The sequence below is a fragment of the Haliaeetus albicilla genome, chromosome 29, assembly GCF_947461875.1.
Source record: "Haliaeetus albicilla chromosome 29, bHalAlb1.1, whole genome shotgun sequence".
In the NCBI taxonomy this organism is placed as follows: domain Eukaryota; kingdom Metazoa; phylum Chordata; class Aves; order Accipitriformes; family Accipitridae; genus Haliaeetus; species Haliaeetus albicilla.
Genome location: NC_091511.1, coordinates 5,964,986 through 5,983,869, shown reverse-complemented (window position 1 = coordinate 5,983,869; position 18,884 = coordinate 5,964,986). Strand labels below are relative to the sequence as shown.

At 66.3% G+C, this 18,884-nt stretch overlaps 3 protein-coding genes across 3 annotated transcripts; 2 read left to right on the top strand and 1 right to left on the bottom strand.

Moving 5' to 3' along the window:
- Nucleotides 1-47: 47 nt before the first annotated feature.
- Nucleotides 48-4,016, top strand: CIDEB (cell death inducing DFFA like effector b). Its single transcript, XM_069774450.1, is given in 6 exon segments — nucleotides 48-237; nucleotides 240-273; nucleotides 1,620-1,743; nucleotides 2,793-2,942; nucleotides 3,285-3,472; nucleotides 3,688-4,016. Coding segments are annotated over 6 exon segments (696 nt in total). The 5' UTR covers nucleotides 48-161; the 3' UTR covers nucleotides 3,812-4,016.
- A 17-nt stretch (nucleotides 4,017-4,033) lies between these two features.
- On the bottom strand, nucleotides 4,034-9,684 carry NOP9 (NOP9 nucleolar protein). The gene is made up of 10 exons (XM_069774448.1): nucleotides 9,448-9,684; nucleotides 8,265-8,696; nucleotides 7,915-8,073; nucleotides 7,587-7,728; nucleotides 6,736-6,925; nucleotides 6,265-6,405; nucleotides 5,659-5,769; nucleotides 5,011-5,229; nucleotides 4,734-4,839; nucleotides 4,034-4,602 (listed from the first exon to the last, which is right to left on the bottom strand). The coding sequence occupies exons 1-10, from the start codon at nucleotides 9,608-9,610 to the stop codon at nucleotides 4,448-4,450; spliced, it is 1,818 nt and encodes a 605-aa protein (XP_069630549.1). The 5' UTR covers nucleotides 9,611-9,684; the 3' UTR covers nucleotides 4,034-4,447.
- A 15-nt stretch (nucleotides 9,685-9,699) lies between these two features.
- Nucleotides 9,700-17,969, top strand: RABGGTA (Rab geranylgeranyltransferase subunit alpha). Its single transcript, XM_069774449.1, has 17 exons — nucleotides 9,700-9,800; nucleotides 9,909-9,954; nucleotides 11,361-11,462; nucleotides 11,599-11,723; nucleotides 13,019-13,185; nucleotides 13,810-14,010; nucleotides 14,307-14,390; nucleotides 14,498-14,580; nucleotides 15,353-15,454; nucleotides 15,578-15,686; nucleotides 15,785-15,836; nucleotides 16,150-16,238; nucleotides 16,348-16,436; nucleotides 16,524-16,646; nucleotides 17,000-17,113; nucleotides 17,213-17,300; nucleotides 17,702-17,969. Exons 1-17 carry the CDS (start codon nucleotides 9,715-9,717, stop codon nucleotides 17,848-17,850), a joined length of 1,809 nt encoding a protein of 602 aa, XP_069630550.1. The 5' UTR covers nucleotides 9,700-9,714; the 3' UTR covers nucleotides 17,851-17,969.
- Nucleotides 17,970-18,884: the final 915 nt, after the last annotated feature.

The following is an 18,884-nucleotide window of genomic DNA, read 5'->3' as shown; positions in this document are numbered from 1 at the left end:
GGGGGCGTGGCCCCGCTGGTCGCTGAGGCGCGGGGGACGATGGGAAATGTAGTCCTGAGGGGAGGGGGCGCCGGATTAGGCCCAGGCGATTTTTTGGGGGGGGGGACACGGACACACAGACGACCCCCAGGGGTCCGTGGCGTCGTTAAACGAAGCTGCCGATGTCGGTGGACGGATTTTATGGGGGTCCCTCCCCGCCAGCGGCTCCGCCCCGTGAACTTTGGACTTTGACGCCGGAGGCCTGACGCCTCATCCCGGGATGGACGTGCTGCGGTGAGGCGGCCGGGGGGGTTGGGGCGGGGGGGGGCCACCAGGTTGGATGTGGGGGCCACCAGGTTGGAAGTAGGGGCTATTGGGGCCATCAGGTTAGAAGTGGGGGCCACCCAGTTGGAAGTGGGAGCCATTAGGGCCACCAGGTTGGGAGTGGGGGGCCATTGGGGCCACCGGGTTGGAAGTGGGGGCCATTAGGGCCACCAGGTTGGATGTGGGGGCCACCAGGTTGCATGTGGGGGGCCATTGGGGCCACCAGGTTGGATGTGGGGGCCACCAGGTTAGAAGCGGGGGCCAGCAGGTGGGAAGTAGGGGCCATTGGGGCCACCAGGTTGGACGTGGGGGCCAGCGGGTTGGAAGTAGGGGCCATTAGGGCCACCAGGTTGGATGTGGGGGCCACCAGGTTGCATGTGGGGGGCTATTGAGGCCACCAGGTTAGAAGTGGGGGCCACCCAGTTGGAAGTGTGGGCCATTAGGGCCACCAGGTTGGATGTGGGGGCCACCAGGTTAGAAGCGGGGGCTGCCATGTTGGATGGGGGGAGGCTATTGGGGCCACCAGGTTAGAAGTGGGGGCCAGCACGTGGGAATTAGGGGCCATTGGGGCCACCAGGTTGCATGTGGGGGGCCATTGGGGCCACCAGGTTAGAAGTGGGGGCCACCAGGTTGCATGTGGGGGGCTATTGAGGCCACCAGGTTAGAAGTGGGGGCCACCAGGTTGCATGTGGGGGGCTATTGAGGCCACCAGGTTAGAAGTGGGGGCCACCAGGTTGCATGTGGGGGGCTATTGAGGCCACCAGGTTAGAAGTGGGGGCCACCCAGTTGGAAGTGGGGGCCATTAGGGCCACCAGGTTGGATGTGGGGGCCACCAGGTTAGAAGCGGGGGCTGCCATGTTGGATGTGGGGGGGCTATTGGGGCCACCAGGTTAGAAGTGGGGGCCACCAGGTTGCATGTGGGGGGCCATTGGGGCCACCAGGTTGGAAGTAGGGGCCATTGGGGCCACCAGGTTGGATGTGGGGGGCCATTGGGGCCACTGGGTTGGATGGGGGGGGCCGTGGGGGCCACCATGTTGGATGTGGGGGGGGCATTGGGGCCACCAGGTTGGATGGCGGGGCCACCAGGTTGGACGGGGGGGCCACCAGGTTGGAAGTAGGGGCCATTGGGGCCACCAGGTTGGATGGGGGGGCCACCAGGTTGGAAGTAGGGGCCATTGGGGCCACCATGTTGGATGGGGGGGGGGGCACTGGGGCCACCGGGTTGCGGGCAGGGGCCAGGGGGGTGGGAGGGGGCCCAGGTTGAAGGCGGGGGGCCGCTTGGGGCCACCGGGTGAAGGGCACGGCCGTGTCCCCAGGGCGGTGGCCCGCCGGGCCTGGTCCCCCCCGGCCCCTCAGCCGCGACCCTTCTGGGTGTGCGACCGGCGGCGGGGGCGGCCCCGGGGGCTGGTGGCCGCCAGCCTGGAGGAGCTGCGGGAGCAGGTGAGGGGCTGCGACCTCCCCCCGGGACCCCCACGCCCCCTGAGACCCCTAATTGCCCCCGGGACCCCCCCCGGTTGCCCCCCAATTATCCTCAAGGGTATGAAATGCCCCCGGGATGCACTATAATTACCCCTGGGACCGCCAAATTGCCTTTAGTCCCCCCCAAGCGGTCCTGGGACCCCCAGAAATTACCTCAAAGCTTCCTAATAGTCCCTAAACTATCTTTCATTGCCCCGGGACCCCCCCAGTTGCCCCTGGGACCCCCAAATTGCCCCCAAGGGTGCCTAATCGCCCCCGGGACCACCCCATCCCTACTCCTTGGGTTCTGTAATTATCCTGGTTGTTCTCTAATTGTCTCTAGAGTTTTCCTAATTGCCCCTTGGACTGCACTAAATTTACCTCAGGGTCTTTAATTTCCACTCAGACCCCCCCCCAGTTGCCCCTGGGACCCCCAAATTGCCCCCAAGGGTGTCTAATCGCCCCGGGACCACCCCCTCCCCACTCCTTGGGTTCTGTAATTACCCCGGCTGTTTTTTAATTGTCTCTAGGATTTTCCTAATTGCCCTTTGGACTGCACTAAATTAACCTCAGGGTCTTTAATTTCCACTCAGACCCCCCCCCCCAGTTGCCCCTGGGATCCCCAAATTGCCCCCAAAAGTATCTTAACTGCCCCTTGGGAGCCCCCCAATCATTTTAATTGCCCCCATGGGTATGTAATTGCCCCCAGGATGCTCCTGCGACCCCGTAACTACCCCGAACACTTTCCAACGGCCTCTAAACTCTCCTAAACTGCTCCTGCAAACCCCCCCCCGCCCCCCACAGCCTGTAATTACCCCCCAAACTCCCCTGATTGCCACCCTTGACCCCTAATTACCCCACGGGATCCCCTTAATGACTCCCGGCACCGCCGCCCCCCGCCACCCCAGTTATCCCCGAGACATCCCAATCACCCCGACAGCCTCTAATTGCTCCCGCATCCCCCCCCCCCCCTGCACTCCTGGGTCCCCCAAACTGCCCCCGGACCCCTTTAATTACCCCACCCGGGGCAGGCGGGGGAGGCGCTGAGCCTGGGGCCGCTCGTGACGCTGGTGCTGGCAGAGGATGGGACAGCGGTGGAGACGGAGGGGTTTTTTGGGGCGCTGGCACCCCATACCCCCCTCATGGCCCTGGCGCCAGGGCAGCACTGGGAGCCTCCCAAGGTGAGACCCCAAATACCCCCGGCGGCCCCCCCAATATTTTTTCGCAGTCCTTTGTATCTCCTATAACTCATTTCGGACTCTCTGATACACCCCCAGTTGCCCACCGGGACCCCCCCAAAACTTCTCTGCTCCTTCTTAGGGCCACCTAATTCCTCCACAACCCCCTACAGATCCCTTAGGAGCCCCAAATCCCCCCAAGGAACCTTAAAGACCCCCCCAAGATTCCCCATTGCCCTCCAACAACACCCCTGGGCCCCCCAAAATTTCCCACTACCCCCTAAAAACAGCCCCCCGGGCACCTCTAATTACCCCCAACCCCTTTTCCACCCCCCCCCATCCCAGTCCAGGGAGCACTGGGAGCCCGACCCCCCCCAGGAACGGGGCCTCCGCCCCGGGGCCGAGGTGGCCCGCGTGACGGTGGCCCTGACCAAGACGAATCCCCACGACCTGGTGGGGCAGCTGCGGGTGACGGCGGCCGTCAGGGGCCTCCGCTGCGACGTGGGGGGGCTCGGCCCCGAGCGGCTCCTCAGGTACGTGGGGTTTGGGGGGGGTCGGTCCTGACCCGTGGGGAGCCCCCCCGGGGGTGACTTTTCTACCCACGGGGGTGCAAATGGGGCAGAAGATCTTGCCCCCCCTCTCCGGGGTCTTCTCCTGCCCCATAGACGCCCCGCGGGGGGGCAGAAATTGGGAAAACCCCCGTGGGGGCAACTCTGAGCCCCATTTCTGCATCACCACCCCCCCTCAGGGAGCTGCTGCGGCTGCTGGCGGCCATGACACGTGCCGTGGGGCAGAGCCTCCTGGGCCTCTCGGCCGCTCTCCGCCATCTCCTCGACGGCGCTTCGCCCCACAGAGTGACCTACAACCGCTAATCCCCGCCTCCTGCCCCATAACCCCGCCCCTTTCCCTTCTAACCCCACCCCTTTCCCTTCTAACCCCGCCAATAAAATGTTGACAAAGCATTGCAACCCACTCAGAGAACCCACTGCTGGGACAAAATGGCGTCGGTGGGGGAACAAAGGGCGCTGTAGGAAGCGGGAGGGACTAAGGGATCGGGCCCCACCTTTTTCTTGTGGAAAAAAAAAAAGAAAATGATGAAAAAACATCAATTTATATAGAAAAACGCGTGTTGGCAGAGCAGGAGCAGACAAGACTTGGGCAACAAGTACCAGAGCGTCACTGTGACCCCTCCCCTTAGAAAACTCTATGGTGGTCACAACAAGAAGGGCTCCAGACCTGGTCTCTCTGGCACCGAGTCCTCCAGCAGCTCCATGGTGCAAGCGCAGGGCCTTTCTGGCCAGCAGTCCTCCAGTCCTCTATGGCTGGGTGGTCCAGAGCAGACAAGACGAGGCATACAAACCCCCAGAGCGGCGCTTGCCATCTCTGTGGTCCTGCACGACGTCGGGAGACGCTCTCTTTCTGCTCTTCCCTTCTCTATGTCCCACGGTCCTCCAGAAAGGCGCCTCTCTATCCCACAGGCAGCCTCTCTACACCCCCGGCGGGGGTCATCAGTCCTCCAAAAGGGGTCCCAGGAGGTTGCGGCGGCCGGGGGCCGCCTGTAGCCGCTCCCACAGTCGTCGTCGTCGTCGGAAAAGGTCGAGGGCGAGGGTCCGCGCCACCCCCCGGCCGTGGGGGTCGCGCTGGAGGACCTCGTGCTGGGACGCTGCCGGAGGGAGGGGGGACAACGGGGCGTCAGGGCAGAGCTCGGAACCCCCCCCCGAGTGGGGGTCTCCTCCAGCGCCGTCGTCCGCCCGTCTGTCCGTCCCTCCTCCCTCCAAGCTCCGTGGCACTCACCCAGCTCGTCGGCGATGGCGGCGCGGGCGGGGCCGGAGGCGGAGACCCAGACGGCGTCGAGGACGCGGCTGCCGTTGCGGTGACACGCCAGCGAGAGAAAGTGACCCTGCGGGAGAGAAAGCAAAAAACGATGTCAGCCATAAACAAAAAAAAAAAAAAAACAAAACGCTTGGTTAACGGAAAGGATTGAAACAACCCGAAAATAGGGTTCCGGCCCCAAAATGCTGCTGGGGGGGTTGCTCAGAAAGAGGGACACCCCCCTCCCGGCCGCCGTTACCTTCAGTTTGCGGAGGAGACGGCGTCGAGCGCGGGTGGGGACGGTGGGGGAGGCGAGGAGGGCGTCCCAAACCCGGCTGCCGGGGGGGCTGCGAGCCAGGGCGAGGAGCGCGGCGGGGGGCAGAGCTTTTAACCCCCCCAGGACGAGCGCCGGGTCCCCGAAATGGAGCAGGTGCTGGAGCAGGAGGGAGCCGTGGAGGGTGATGGGACCCAGCGAGGGCTGCGGAGGAGAAAAAATGGGGGGGGGGGAATAAAGGGGTGGGGGTCCCCGAAAAGTGCGGGGGGGGGGCGCTGGGGCAGGAAAAATGGGGGTTTGGGGGAGCGTAAAGGGGGTTTGGGGGGTAAGTGGAAGGATGGGGTTGCCCCAAACCCCCCCCGGCGGGATTTGAGACATAACGAGGGGGGGGGGGTGGTAAATTTGGGGGGGGGGGGGAGGGGAAAAGATTTGTGGGAGGGACGTAAAAAGTGGGTGGGGGAGGGGAAATGAGGGTGGGGAGGGAGATGAGGGCGCTGGGGGGGGCGGGGGGGCAAGTTTGGGGAGGGTGGGGGCAAAGGAGGGGGAAGGGGGCAGGAGGGAATTGGGGGCAAATGGAGGGACGGGGGGGGGAACAAGGGGGTGAGGTAGCCCCGCCCCCGCCCCGCCCCTCACCTCTGGCTCCGCCCCCTCTGCAGCCTTGTCTCCGCCTCCAAAGGGGCGGAGCCCGGCCAGGAGCCCCACGCAGGCCTTTCGTCGTTCCCGCGGCTCCCAGCAGCCGAAAGCCTATTGGAGGACAAAGGTGAAAAGGGAGGGGCCTCTGAAGGGGTGGGGCCGGGGTGGAAGGGGTGGGGCAGGCTGTCCTAAGGAGGCGTGGCCTCCTTAAAAGGGACGGCAGCTCTTAAAGCAGCAAATGCCTTAAAGGGGCAACGTTCTTAACGGCGGGGTCCATCCCGTGTTGCAGCCAATAGAGAGGCTGCGCTGCGGAGGTGGGTGGGGCATCAAGGGGTGTGGCCTGCCTGAGTAGGAGGGGCTTGTCCAGCCTTGAGAAAGCACGATTGGGCCCAATAAGAACCCTCGGTGGGGTTTGGGCCGGGGCTAATGCAAAGGGAGGCGTGGCCTGAGGGGAAGGGGGCGTGGCCTGAGGGCTGTAAGGCTTCTTTAAAGGCACAGGCCACCCGTGACGGGAGCTCCAAATCCATCACTAACTAGGTCCTTCCCTGTGGGCGGGGCTTCAAAGAAAAGTGGGCGGAGACTGGCGCGGAAAGGGGCGTGGCCTACCTGGAAAAGGCATCGCAGCGCCTCCTGCTGGAGGCCGGGGTGGCGCCGGCAGGCCCCCAGCAGGGCGGTGAGGACCCCGGGGTGGCCCCGGGCCAAGGGCTCGGCCAGGGCGGGGCCCAGCTCCGACAGCACCTCCCCCACCTGGACGGGGCGGAGACGGTGTCAGCCCCGCCCTCCTGTCTGCCCACAAGCCCCGCCCACCCCATCCACAAGCCCCGCCCTCAAACACCTCACCAATAGGATCTTCCCCGTACGCCCCACCTTCCTGCTTCAGGCCCGCCCAATAAGCCCCGCCCTCAAGGAAGACTACCCAACGGCCCCACCCACACATCCTCCCCACCCTATTAAGCTCCGCCCCAAAAACCTCCCCACCCCAATAAGCTCCACCTTCACCCCACGGGCCCCACCCCTTTAAACCACGCCCCCATCGCCACTCCCTTCCCCAGCTCCACCCCTCCGAGCCCCGCCTACCACGTCAGCGGGGGCGTGGTCCAGCAGGCGCTGCAGCCCGTGATTGGCCACCCGGTGGGCGGCCACGCCCCGTAGGCGGCCCTTCAGCTGCTGCCGGAAGAGCTCCCGCAGGCGCCGGGGCCCCGCCACCGCCATGGCCGCCTCCAGCAGCCGACTGCGCTCGGGGTCCTGCAGCCCGCCCACCAGGGCGCTGGGACAGCCAATCAGGAAAGGGCAGCCACAACCCTCCCCCTCCTGCCCAGCCAATCAAGAGCTGGGCCCAGCTTCCCTCCCCCATCCCCCCCCCAAGCAATGGAAAGAGGCCTCGGCAGCGGGCCGGCCAATCAGCGGCCAGCCTCGGCAGCGGGCCGGCCAATCAGCAAAAGGCGTTTGGGAGCTGCGGCCAATCAAGAGCAAGTCTCAAGAAGTTGCCAGCCAATTGGGGGGCAGGCTGGGGGCTGGCTAGCCAACCAGCAGCTGCTTCTAGAAAACAAGTACCAATAGGAAACAGGACAAAACTCCCCCACCCAATCAACAAACGGGGTCTGAGACCCTTCAGCCAATCAGGAAACAACCCCAGCAAACCCCCAATCAATAGAAAACAGCCATAAAATCCATTAACCAATCAGGAAAGAGTACTGCAAATCACAACCAATCAAGAAGCGCCCCGAGAGAACGCTACCCAATGAAGCGGAGCGCGATAACCACTCAGCCAATCAAAGGCCACCTGTGAATCCCCACCCAATCAACAACCAGCCCCAAATACCCTCTCAGCCAACGGAGCCACGCCCTCAGAACCGGCCGCCCAATCAGCACCCCCCACCACCCAAATCCCCGCCCTCCCCTCCTCGCAGGGCCCAACAGCAACTCACCTCTCAGCAGGGGCGGGGCCGGGCGGGGCCAGCCGTCCAATGAGGGCATCGCAGAGGCGGGAGCAGGCAGGCGATTGGCTGCGGTGCAGCACCTCCAGCGCCACCTGCAGGCAGAGACTGGCGCCGGCCGGAGACAACAGGGCTGGGGGGGGAAACGGGGGTGATTAGCGGTCTGGGGGGTTAATTAGGGGGAGCAGAAGGGATTTAGGGGGCTGGGGGCAAAAAGAGGGGGGCAGGGGGCAGTTGTGGGGCAGACAAAGGGCATTTCCACCCCCCCAGGGGCAGTTATGGGGTATTCGCCCCCCTGCTCCCCCCCCAGGGTACTTACACGTGAGATGCTCCTCGAAGGCCTGCGCTAATTGCCCCAGGAGAGGCGGGAAGGAAGGGGGAAGCTCCGCCCCCTGCGAGGCTGGCTCCGCCCCCTTGTGTGCCAGCTCCACCCCTTTCGTCTTCGGCTCCGCCCCTCCGGGGGGCAGCTGAGGGACTCCTGGGGGTAAAAAGACCCAAAATGAGGGAGGGGAGCGGGTCAAAACCACACCCCCCCCCCCAACTAATTACCCTCCACCGAGCCCCCCACCCCCCAAATACCCCTGCAGAGCCCCCAGATGCCCCCCAACCTCTTCCCCCGCCCCCCCAAACACTCCCAGTCCCCTCCCAGTCCCTTCCCAGTTGCCTCACCTGCCCCTGGGGCACCCCCCAGCACCCGCAGCAGCGCCCGAACCACGAAACTGCCGGCTGGGTGCCGGGCGAAAGCCACCGGGTCGTCCCTCACCGCCGCCGCCAGCCGCCCCACGGCTTCTTCCACCGGCCCCACGGCCTCCTCTTCCTCCTCCTCTTCCTCCTTTTCCTCTTCCTCCTCCTTCGCCAGCCCCACGGCCTCCCCCAGGGCGGGCAGCACCCTCCCCAGGGCGGCCTCCAGGACCCGGGCACCCAACGGGTGCCCCGCCGGCCCCCCCAGTCCCCCCGACACCAAGGGGGGCAGGATTTGCCCCAGCACCCCCAGGGGGGCCTGGGGCAGCAGAGCCTGCAGAACCCGCGACCCCCCCGGGTCCAGGGCTACCCCCGGCCCTGCCGCCGCCGCCTCCGCCAGCACGTTGGGGGCAAAAAGGGCTGCAAGAAAACAAAAGAAAAAAAAACACAAAGAATTTCTTAATTGCAGGTGAAATGTGTGAAAATTTAGGAATGAAACCGTGCCTCAAAACGGAGTTATTTAGCCCAAAAGCTCTATGCGAGCCCCAACAACGACGCAACAACCCCAGACACCCCCAAAGCCCCTCAGGGTTCTTCCAAGTCTGCCTGCAGAGCCCCAAAATCCCCCCCAGGGAGACCCAAAACCCACCCCCATCCCGGGAGCCTCCCCCAAGGAGCCCGAAAAGACCCCGAGGGAGATCCCAAACCCCCCCCGGGGAGCCCCCAAACCCACCCCCACCCCGGGAGCCCCCCCCAGGGAGCCCCAAAACCCCCCCAGGGAGACCCCCCCAGGGAGCCGCAAAACCCCCCCAGGGAGCCGCAAAACACCCCCCAGGGAGACCTCAACCCCCCCCCCACCCCGGGATCCCCCCCCGGGAGCCCCAAACCCCCCCCAGGGAGACCTCAACCCCCCCCCCAACCCGGGATCCTCCCCCCAGGGAGCCCCAAACCCCCCCCAAGGAGCCCCCCAAAACCCTCTAGATCTGCTCACAGCCCCCCCCCAACCCCTCACAGCGGTACCACACACATTCACAGACCCCCAAAACCCCCCGGGCCCCCCCCAACCTCCTCCCAGACCCTCAAAATACCTCAGAGACCCCCCCCCACCCCCACCTTCCCCTTCACGATCCCACCAAATCCTCCCACCGACCCCCCGGTTCGCCGCTTATACCGAGTTCCTCCGGGCTCAGCCCCTCCTGTAACGTCTCCAGAGCCCGTCGGAAATATCCAGCGGTTTCGGGCTCCAGCCCCGATCCCGGCCCGATCGCGTTCCGACCCTCCCGCCTCACCCCCATGGCGGAGGCGGAAGAGAAAGGCCGCTTCGATCCCAGCATGCACCGCGCGGGAGAGCGGAACCGCCGGGTTGACCCCCGCCGGCTTCCGTAAGGGTTAGAAGAAGGAAAATGGCGCCGCCCTCGTTGCCTCGTTGTATCCCAGCATGCCCTTCGGCTTCCGCGGGCCCGCCCCCCCCCGTTCCCGGCAGCCTTCGCGCCGCCCCGGATCCGCCTGCAGCGCCCGGCGCCGGTTTGTTCCCGCTAGGCCTTGAGTGGGGGGGACTGGGAGGGACTGGGAGGGACTGGGAGAGACTGGGATGGGCTCCCCGGGGTCCCTGACTCTCGCTCTCTCCCGCAGGTGCCGGATCCTTCTGTCCCCCTCCCTGCCCGGAGCCGTCGCCATGGTGAGGGACCCCCCCGATCCCATAATCCCCCGGGGCAGACACCCACCCCCCCGGGATGGACCCCCACCGGCCCATGATGCACTGGGGTCCTCCCAGTGCCTCCCAGTTATCTCCCAGTCCTCCTCCAGAGCCACCCAGAGCCCCCCAGTCCCTCCCAGTGACCCCCAGAGTCCCCCAGTCCCTCCCAGTCCCCTCAGTGACCCCCCCGAGCCCCCCAGTTCCTCCCAGTAATGTCCCCAGAGCCTCCCAGTTCCCCTCCAGAGCCCCCCAGTCTCTCCCAGTCCCTGCCCAGTGACCGCCAGAGCCCCCCAGCTCCTCCCAGTAATGTCCCCAGAGCCCCCCAGTCTCTCCCAGTCCCCCTCCCAGTGACTCCCCCGAGCCCCCCAGTTCTTCCCAGTAACATCCCCAGAGCCCCCCAGTCCCTCCCAGTAATGTCCCCCAGTCCCTCCCAGTCCCCCCCAGTGACCCCCAGAGCCCCCCAGTCCCTCCCAGTCCCGCCCCCAGTGACCCCTAGTGCCTCCCAGTTAATTTCCAGTGACACCTAGCTCCTTCCCGCTAACCTCCAGTGCATCCCAGTTCCTCCCAGTCCCTCCCTCAGTGCCTCCTAGTCACCCAGCAATGCTTTCCAGTTAATTTCCAGTGACAGCTGCTTCTTCCCAGTTGATGTCCGCCACATCCCAGTTCCTCCCAGTCACCCCCCAGTGACTGCTAGTTTTTCCCAGTCAACCCCAATCCCTCCCAGTTCCCCCCCAGTGCCTCCCAGTCACCCACCAGTGCCTCCCAGTTAACTTCCAGTGACAACTAGTTCCTCCCAGTCAACCTCCGGTGCATCCCAGTTTCTCCGCGTCCCCCCCAGTGCCTCCCAGTTATTCCCAGTCAACCCCCAGTGACCCCCAGAGCCCCCCAGTGCCTCCCAGTCAAATTCCAGTGGCAGCTAGTTCTTCCCAGCCCACACCTAGTGTGTGCCAGTGCCCTCCAGTTTCTCCCAGTCCCCCCCCAGTGACTCCCAGAGCCCCCCAGTGCCTCCCAGTTAATTTCCAGTGGCAGCTACTTCCCCACAGTCGACCTCCAGCACATCCCAGTTCCTCCCAGTCCCCTCCCAGTGACTCCTAGTACTTCCTAGTCAACCCCCAGTCCATCCCAGTGCTCTCCCACTTCTCCCAGTTCCTCCCCTGTGACCCCCAGTGCTCTCCAGTTCCTCCCAGTCCCCCCGAGTGCCTCCCTGTCACCCCCCAGTGCCTCCCAGTTAATTTCCAGTGCCAGCTACTCCCTCGCAGTCGAGCTCCAGCACATCCCAGTTCCTCCCAGTCCCCTCCCAGTGCCTCCCAGTTCTGCCCAGTCACCCCCCAGTTCCCCCCCCCATTCCTCCCAGTCCGTGACCCCCAGCATCCCACAATTCCTTGCAGCACGGCCGCCTGAAGCTCCGCCCCCCGGACGCCGCCCGCCGCCGGCAGCGGGAGGAGAAGCTCCGCCTCTACCGCTCCGCCATGGCCACCCTGCTGGAGAAGGTGACCTCTGACCCCACCCTCTGACCCCACCCCTGGCTGCCACGCCCCCCTCCCGCGGGCCTTGGTGACCCCTGACCTCTCAGGTCGACCCTTGCCCCTGCGGCGGTGACCCCTGACCCTCGACCTCTGCCCCCAGCGGGAGCGGGGCGAGCTGGACGCGGAGGCGCTGGCGCTGACGGGCGCCGTCCTGGCGGCCAACCCCGACGTGGGAACGTGCTGGAACCTGCGGCGCTGCGCCCTGCCCCCCGACCCCGCCGACTGGTCTGGACTGGGAGGCACTGGGAGGGGATTTCGGGGGCCGGGGAGGGCGCTGGGATGGACTGGGAGAAGAGCGGTGGGTGCTGGGGGCACTGGGAGGTGTTTAGGAAGGGTACTGGGGGGCATGGGATGCCCTCGGAGGGGTTTTGTGGGGCTGGGGGGCACTGGGAGGTTACTGGGAGCAGCACTGGGATGTACTGGGAGAAGAGCAGTGCGTACTGGCAGGCACTGGGAGGTGCTTAGGAAGGGATCTTGTGCATACTGGGGGCTATGGGATGCCCATAGAGAGGTTTCGTGGGGAGTGGGGAGCACTGGGAGGTTACTGGGAGCAGCAGTGGGATGTACTGGGAGGTGATCAGTGGGTACTGGGGGGCACTGGGAGGTGTTTAGGAAGGGATCTGTGGGTACTGGGGGGCATGGGATGCCTATAGAGAGGTTTCGTGGGGAGTGGGGAGCACTGGGAGGTTACTGGGAGCAGCACTGGGATGGACTGGGAGGTGATCAGTGGATACTGGGGGGCACTGGGAGGTGTTTAGGCAGGGTACTGGGGGGCATGGGATGCCCTCGGAGGGGTTTTGTGGGGCTGGGGGGCACTGGGAGGTTACTGGGAGCAGCACTGGGATGTACTGGGAGAAGAGCAGTGAGTGCTGGGGGCACTGGGAGGTGTTTAGGAAGGGTACTGGGGGGCATGGGATGCCCTCGGAGGGGTTTTGTGGGGCTGGGGGGCACTGGGAGGTTACTGGGAGCAGCACTGGGATGTACTGGGAGAAGAGCAGCGCGTACTGGCAGGCACTGGGAGGTGCTTAGGAGGGGATCTTGTGTATACTGGGGGCTATGGGATGCCCATAGAGAGGTTTCGTGGGGAGTGGGGAGCACTGGGAGGTTACTGGGAGCAGCAGTGGGATGTACTGGGAGGTGATCAGTGGGTACTGGGGGGCACTGGGAGGTGTTTAGGAAGGGATCTGTGGGTACTGGGGGGCATGGGATGCCCATGGAGAGGTTTCATGGGGAGTGGGGAGCACTGGGAGGTTACTGGAAGGGAATCTGGGGGCACTGGGACGTACTGGGAGGTGATCAGTGCATACTGGGGAGCACTGGAAAGTGTTAGAAAGGCATTTGTGGGTGCTGGGGTGCACGGGGTGCCCTCAGAGGAGTTTTGTGGGAGCTGGGGAGCACTGGGAGGTTACTGGGAGGGGACTAGGGGGCACTGCGACAGGGTTTCTGGGCGCTGGGAGGTTGCTGGGCGGTGGCCAGAGGGGCACTGGGGGGAACTGGTCTTTACTGGGCTGTCACCGCAGGGTGCCGGGGGAACTGGCCTTCGTGGTGGGGTGCCTGGGGGTGAACCCCAAATCCTACGGAGCCTGGCACCACCGGGGCTGGGTGCTGCGCCGGGCCCCCGCGCCCCCCCCGGCCCCCGCCGAGCGCGCCCTCTGCGACCGTCTGCTGGCCGCTGACCCCCGCAACTGTGAGTGCATACTGGGATGTACTGGGAGGCACTGGGTGGGGGGCCTGGGGGGGCTTTGAGGGGGTTTGGGGGCGGTTACGGGGCACCAGAGGGGCTTTAAAGTTGGAATTTGCGTCTTGGCGGGTGTCGGGGTATACTGGTTTGTACTGGTTTGGGATCGGAGAGAGCCGAGGCATGCTGGTTTGTACTGGGATGAGCTGGGAGGAGGGTTTGGGGGCTGCTGGGCCACCCTGGGAAGGATGTAAGAGCTTCTGGGCTGACTGGTCTGTGCTGGGAGCGGGCTGCTGGGCTGTACTGGGAGTGAGTTTTTGGCGGTGCTGAGCCATAGCGGCTTGGACGTACCACTAACCAGAAGGTTGCTGAGCTTACTGGTTTATATTGGGAAGTAGCGGGAGAGGGCATGAGGGATCTTGGGATGTACTGGGAGAGACTTTTGAGGGTGCAGGGCTTACTGGTTTATAGTGGGAGCTGGTGGAAAGAGACCTGGGGCATCTTAGATGGTACTAGGAGCGAGTTTTGGAGCGACGAGGGTTACTGGTTTGTATTGGGAGTTACTGGGATGGGGTTAAGGGACTCTGGGGGGGGACACCAGCCCCCACTGGTCCTTACTGGTGCCCCCCCCAGTCCACGCCTGGGAGCACCGTCGGACGCTGGCGGCCGAGGAAGACCCCGAGGCCGAACTGGCCTTTGCCGGGACCCTGCTCAGCCGCGACTTTTCCAATTTCTCCGCTTGGCACCACCGGAGCCGGCTGCTGGCGCCCACCCGGACGCCGACGTCTCCCGGGGGCGGGGCAGGGGCGTTGCCCCCCCACCGCCTCCAAACGGGTGAGTCCCCACCCCTCCCCAAACCCCACCCTCGGTCCCCAAAACGCCCCAAAACACCGGGGTCCCCCCCCAAATGTCTCCGTCCGCCCCTGGGTGCCGGGATCCCACCTTGGTGCCGGGGTTCCTCCTGGATGCCGGCGTCCCTCCCAAATATCGGGGTCCCTCCCAAATATCAGGGCTCCCTCCCAAATATCGGGGCTCCTCCCAGATATCGGGGTCCCTCCCAAATATCGGGGTTCCTCCCAGATATCGGGGTCCCCCCCTTTATCTCCCCCCATTCCGTCCTGTCCCGGCAGAGCTGGAACTGGTGCAGAACGCCGTCTTCACCGACCCCAACGACCAGAGCGCCTGGGTCTACCTGCGCTGCATCCTCTCCCGCGGTACGCCGGCGGCCCCCCAAAAAACTTAGGGACCCCCCAAAACCTTGGGGGGCCCCCCCAAAACGCTCCTGAACGCCTACGTGTGTTGTTCCGCCCCCCCCCCCCAGCCTCCCCACCGCCGCGGATCCTCTGCCTCTACGTCAACCGGGAGGACGCGACGTTGGCCGTCACCTTCTCCCGCCCCGTCGTGGTGAGTCCGGATTTTGGGGTCCCCCCCCCCGCCAGACACCGGGGTCACCCCGAGAAGCCAGAGTCCCCCCCAGACACTGGGGTGTCCCCCCCAGACACCGGGGTCCCCCCTAGATGTCAGGATCCCCCCTCTAGACACCGGGGTCGCCCCCAGATCCCAGAGTCCCTCTCAGATCCCGGGGTGCCCCCCCAGACACGGGTCCCCCCCAGATCCCAGGGTCTCCCCCCAACACTGGGGTCCCCCCCACAGACACCGGGGTCTCCCCCTGATCCTGGGGTCCCCCCCACAGTTGCTGGAGTCCCCCTGGATCCTGGGGTCCCCCCCTAGACACCGGTGTGTGTCCCCAGACACTGGGGTCCCCCCCGGATCCCAGAGTCCCCCCCAGATCCCGGGGTGCCCCCCCCAGGCACTGGGGTCCCCCCCCACATCCCAGGGTCCCCCCACAGACACTGGGGTGCCCCCCACAGACACCGGGGTCCCCCCTACAGATGCTGGAGTCCCCCCCAGATCCCAGGGTTCCCCCCCAGATCCCGGGGTCCCCCCCCAGACACTGGGGTGCCCCCTACAGACACTGGGGTCCCCCCCAGATCCTGGGGTTCCCCCCCCAGACACCAGGGTCCCCCCCAAAAGCCAGGGTCCCCCCCGCACACCGGGGTCCCCCCCTGGATCCCGGGGTCCCCCCCAGATCCTGGGGTCCCCCCCGGATCCTGGGGTGTCGTCCCCCCCCCGGACGTCGGGGTCCCCCCTTATCCCACACGCCCGATTCCGGCAGGTGGGATCGGGGAGTTCGACGTTGACAGTGACGGCAGACGGCTCCGCCCTGGAAGGGGCGTGGCGCTCGGGAGAGGGGCGGCCACGCCCCAGCCACACCTGGGTATCCTGTGCGAGGTTTTCCGCCCGGAAGGGGGTGTGTCCTCCGGAGGTGGGCGGGGCCATGGGGTGGGGTGGGGCGGGGTCCCCTCCCAAAAGCTTGGGGGTTCCTTGACGGGAGCGACAGCTCTGTGACCTCCCCCCCGACCTGGCTCCGCCCACTGCCCGGCCTCGCCTCCACTTCCGGGTCACCTGGGCGCCCGACTCCACCCACCGTGAGGTGATGCTTCTCCCAGGTAGGAAGCCACACCCCCTTGTCCCTCCAATGGCCTCGCCCCTTTAAACCCCGCCCTTCTCTAACCACACCCCTTCTTCCCCCCCCCCCCCCCCCCAGATGAGAACGAGGCGTGGTGGCAGGAGCCAATCAAAGCTGGGGAGCTCTTCTGGTAAGCCCCGCCCTCCCCGCCTCCTTAAGCCCCGCCCCTTTCCCCCAGCTCTCCCCCACCAGCACCCCTCCCTGACGGGGCCCCGCCCCCTCTTAAGACCTCCCTGCTGGCCACGCCCCATCACTTCAGCCCTTCCCCTCAACCCAAGCACCACCCACTCACTGAAGGCCACGCCCTCTTGGCTAAGCCCCACCCCCAGCATCTCTGAGCCAGGCTCCGCCCTCCCTGTTGTTGCGCTCATCTGGGGGGGGGCACCAAGCCACGCCCCCCGGCGCAGTCCCCGCCCCTAACCCCCTTGACCCCGCCCCTCCAGGCCAGAAGTGGGCGTGGCCGAGGCGTCGGTGCTGGAGGCGCAGGTGGAGACGTGCCGGCAACTGCTGGAGCTGGAGCCCCGCAGCCGGGGTGAGCCACCCCCCCCCCACCGCCCCCAAAATCCTGGGCGTGTCCGCCCCACCCGACGCCGGGACCCGCCCTCACCCGTCGGGCGTGTCCCCGGGGGGGCGGGGCGCAGGCTGCCTGCTGACGCTGGTGCTGCTGCTGTCGGCGCTGGACCCGTTGGGCCACGAGGAGGAGATTCGGCGGTGCCTGCGGGACCTCCAGGTGGGCGGGGCTTGAGGGGGCGGGGTCCCTTTTGTGGGAAAAGGGGCGTGGTCTGAATGTAAGCCCGCCGCCCCCCCCCCCCCCCAGGAGGCGGACCCGCTGCGGATTGGCTTTGTGGGCGATGTGGCCTCGCGGGCGGAGGCGGCCGTGGGCGTGTTGAGGATGGGGGCGGGGCCTGATGGGGCCATCAAGCTCCGCCTCCCCGGGAAGGTAGGGGCGGGGCCTGAGGGGGCGTGGGCTGAGGGTGGGTGGGGCTTGAGGAGCGGCGCGGGGGAGGGGGGTCAAGGAATGAGGGGGTGGGGTCTGGAAGTGGGTGTGGCCTGAGGGCAGAGAGGGGGGCGTGGGGGGTGGGAGGGGCGTGATGGGGTGTGGCTTAAAGGGGGTGGAGGATTGAAAGGGTGGGGGTGGGGAGTCTTGCAGTGGGCGGGGCTACAGTGGGCGGAGCACCAGGGGCTTTTCGAGAGACCGGGGCTTAAAGGGGCGGGTGTAAGGAAAAGGGGTGGGGGTCTGAGCTGGAGGGGAGTGGCCCCACGGAGCCCCGCCCCATCTGGCCCCGCCCCCAGGCGCTGACGTCACTGCCGCTGCTGGAGCACATGGTGCTGGTGACCCACCTCGACCTGGCCGGGAACAACCTGGGGGGGCTCCCCCCCGCCCTGGGGGGGCTGCGGCGCCTGCAGGTGGGGCCTTAGGGCGGGGTGGGGCGGGGCCCCACATGTCGGGGCGGGGGAAGGGCGGGACGAGGACCCAGACATCCGGACCGCCCCTCCCCCCACCAGGTGCTGGACGCGTCACGCAACAAGGTCACGACCCTGCGGGGGTTCCCGCCCCTCCCCCGCCTGGAGGAGCTGCGTCTCGACGGGAACCGTATCTGGGGGGGCGGGGCTTAAGGGGGAGTGGGCAGGGCTGTAGGGGCGGGGTGGAGCTGGGGGTGAGGGGCGGGGTTGAGTGGGGTGGGGTGGGCTGGGTGGGGCACAAAGGGCGGGGCAGGAGGGTAGGGTGGGGGTTGGGGGAAGGGACGGGGCTTAACGGGGTGGGGCGTTAGGGGTGATGGGGCGGGACTGAGTGGGGAGGGGCTTGTTTGGGTGGGAGGGGGTGGGGCTAGAGTGGGTGGGGGAGGAGCTCGCTGGGAGCAGTAGAGGGGCTAGGGAAGGGCAGGGCTTAAAGGGGGTGGAGCTTATGAGAGGTGGGGCATGAGAGCAGGAGGAGCTTCACTGGGTGGGGTCAAGAAGGTGGGCAGGGCTTCTCCTTGACTCCACCCCTCCCAGCCATAAGCCACGCCTCCGCCCTGGCCCCATTGGCCGTGTGCCCCCGGCTGGCTCGTCTGCGATTGGCCGAGACGCCCCTGGCCGCCACGCCCGAGGCCGCCGCCCACCTGGCCCAGCTCCTCCCCAGCATCGACGTCACCCTCGCCTGATAGGCTGGTGCCTGGAGCTCCGCCCACCCCCACCCCCCACCCCCCACTGCTGTCGATGCCCCCCCTGTGGCTCGGCCCCGCCCCTTAAAGAGGGTCTCTAATAAAGTGATGTCACATGGGCGGGACTTATGAATGGGGGCAGGGCTTATGAGTGGGGGAGGGGCTTGGGGGGGGTCCGCAGGGGCCCCCATCCATTTCGGGAGGTTCCCTTCCCCCCTCTCCCGCCCCGGGGACCCAGGCGTCCGGCTCTCCCAGTCCCTTCCAGTTGCCCCGCCCCGCACCAGTTGCTTCATCGAGGCCAAACCCCGAACCGACGCCCGCTTGCACCATCGCAAAAACCACGGACACAGGCGTCCGGACCCCTCCCTTTTGGGGGGGGGGGGGGCGGGACACGGGAACCTCAGTAGCGGGGCGGGGCAGCGGCAGGACCCGTTCGTCTGCCCCCCTGCCCCGGGAGCGGCTGCGTCACGGCCCGCCCAGCCCCACGGCGGCCCTTGCCAAAAAGTGAGCCCGCCTTGCCCTGAAGCACCCCCCCCCCTTTTTTTTGCCAAATAGAGAGCCGCAGGGCCCCCTTGCCAAATACTGAGCCGTCGGCCCTGCCCCATAGTTCACCTGGTGGTGACCCCAACTCCTTGCCCTGTAGGGTCTCCTTGCCAAATAGTGAGCCACCGCCCCACCCCAGGGAGCCTCTTGCCACATAGTGAGCCTTCGGGCCATTCCATGGGAACCCCCCCTGCCACATAGTGAGCCGTTGCCCCTCCCCATGGGACCCCCTGCCACATAGTGAGCCGTTGCCCCACCCCATAGGACCCCTGTCACATAGTGAGCCGTTGCCTCTCCCCAGCCCCCCTGCCACATAGTGAGCCATTGCCCCACCCCATAGGCCCCCCTGCCACATTGTGAACCTTTGGCCCTCCCCATAGGCCCCCCTTGCAACATAGTGAGCCATTGCCCCTCCCCAGTCCCCCTGCCAGATTGTGAGCCATTGGCCCTCCCCATAGGCCTCCCTGCCACATAGTGAGCCATTGCCTCTC

Coding starts and splice junctions, on each gene's coding strand:
- RABGGTA (XM_069774449.1), top strand. CDS start 9,715: ATGCCCTTCGGCTTCCGCGGGCCCGCCCCCCCCCGTTCCCGGCAGCCT. Junction 14,011..14,306: donor CCCCCACCGCCTCCAAACGG/GTGAGTCCCCAC, acceptor CTGTCCCGGCAG/AGCTGGAACTGGTGCAGAAC. Junction 15,687..15,784: donor TGAGGTGATGCTTCTCCCAG/GTAGGAAGCCAC, acceptor CCCCCCCCCCAG/ATGAGAACGAGGCGTGGTGG.
- NOP9 (XM_069774448.1), bottom strand. CDS start 9,610: ATGCTGGGATCGAAGCGGCCTTTCTCTTCCGCCTCCGCCATGGGGGTG. Junction 8,074..8,264: donor GGGGGGTGCCCCAGGGGCAG/GTGAGGCAACTG, acceptor TTTTACCCCCAG/GAGTCCCTCAGCTGCCCCCC. Junction 6,926..7,586: donor GGCCCCGCCCCTGCTGAGAG/GTGAGTTGCTGT, acceptor TGGCTGTCCCAG/CGCCCTGGTGGGCGGGCTGC.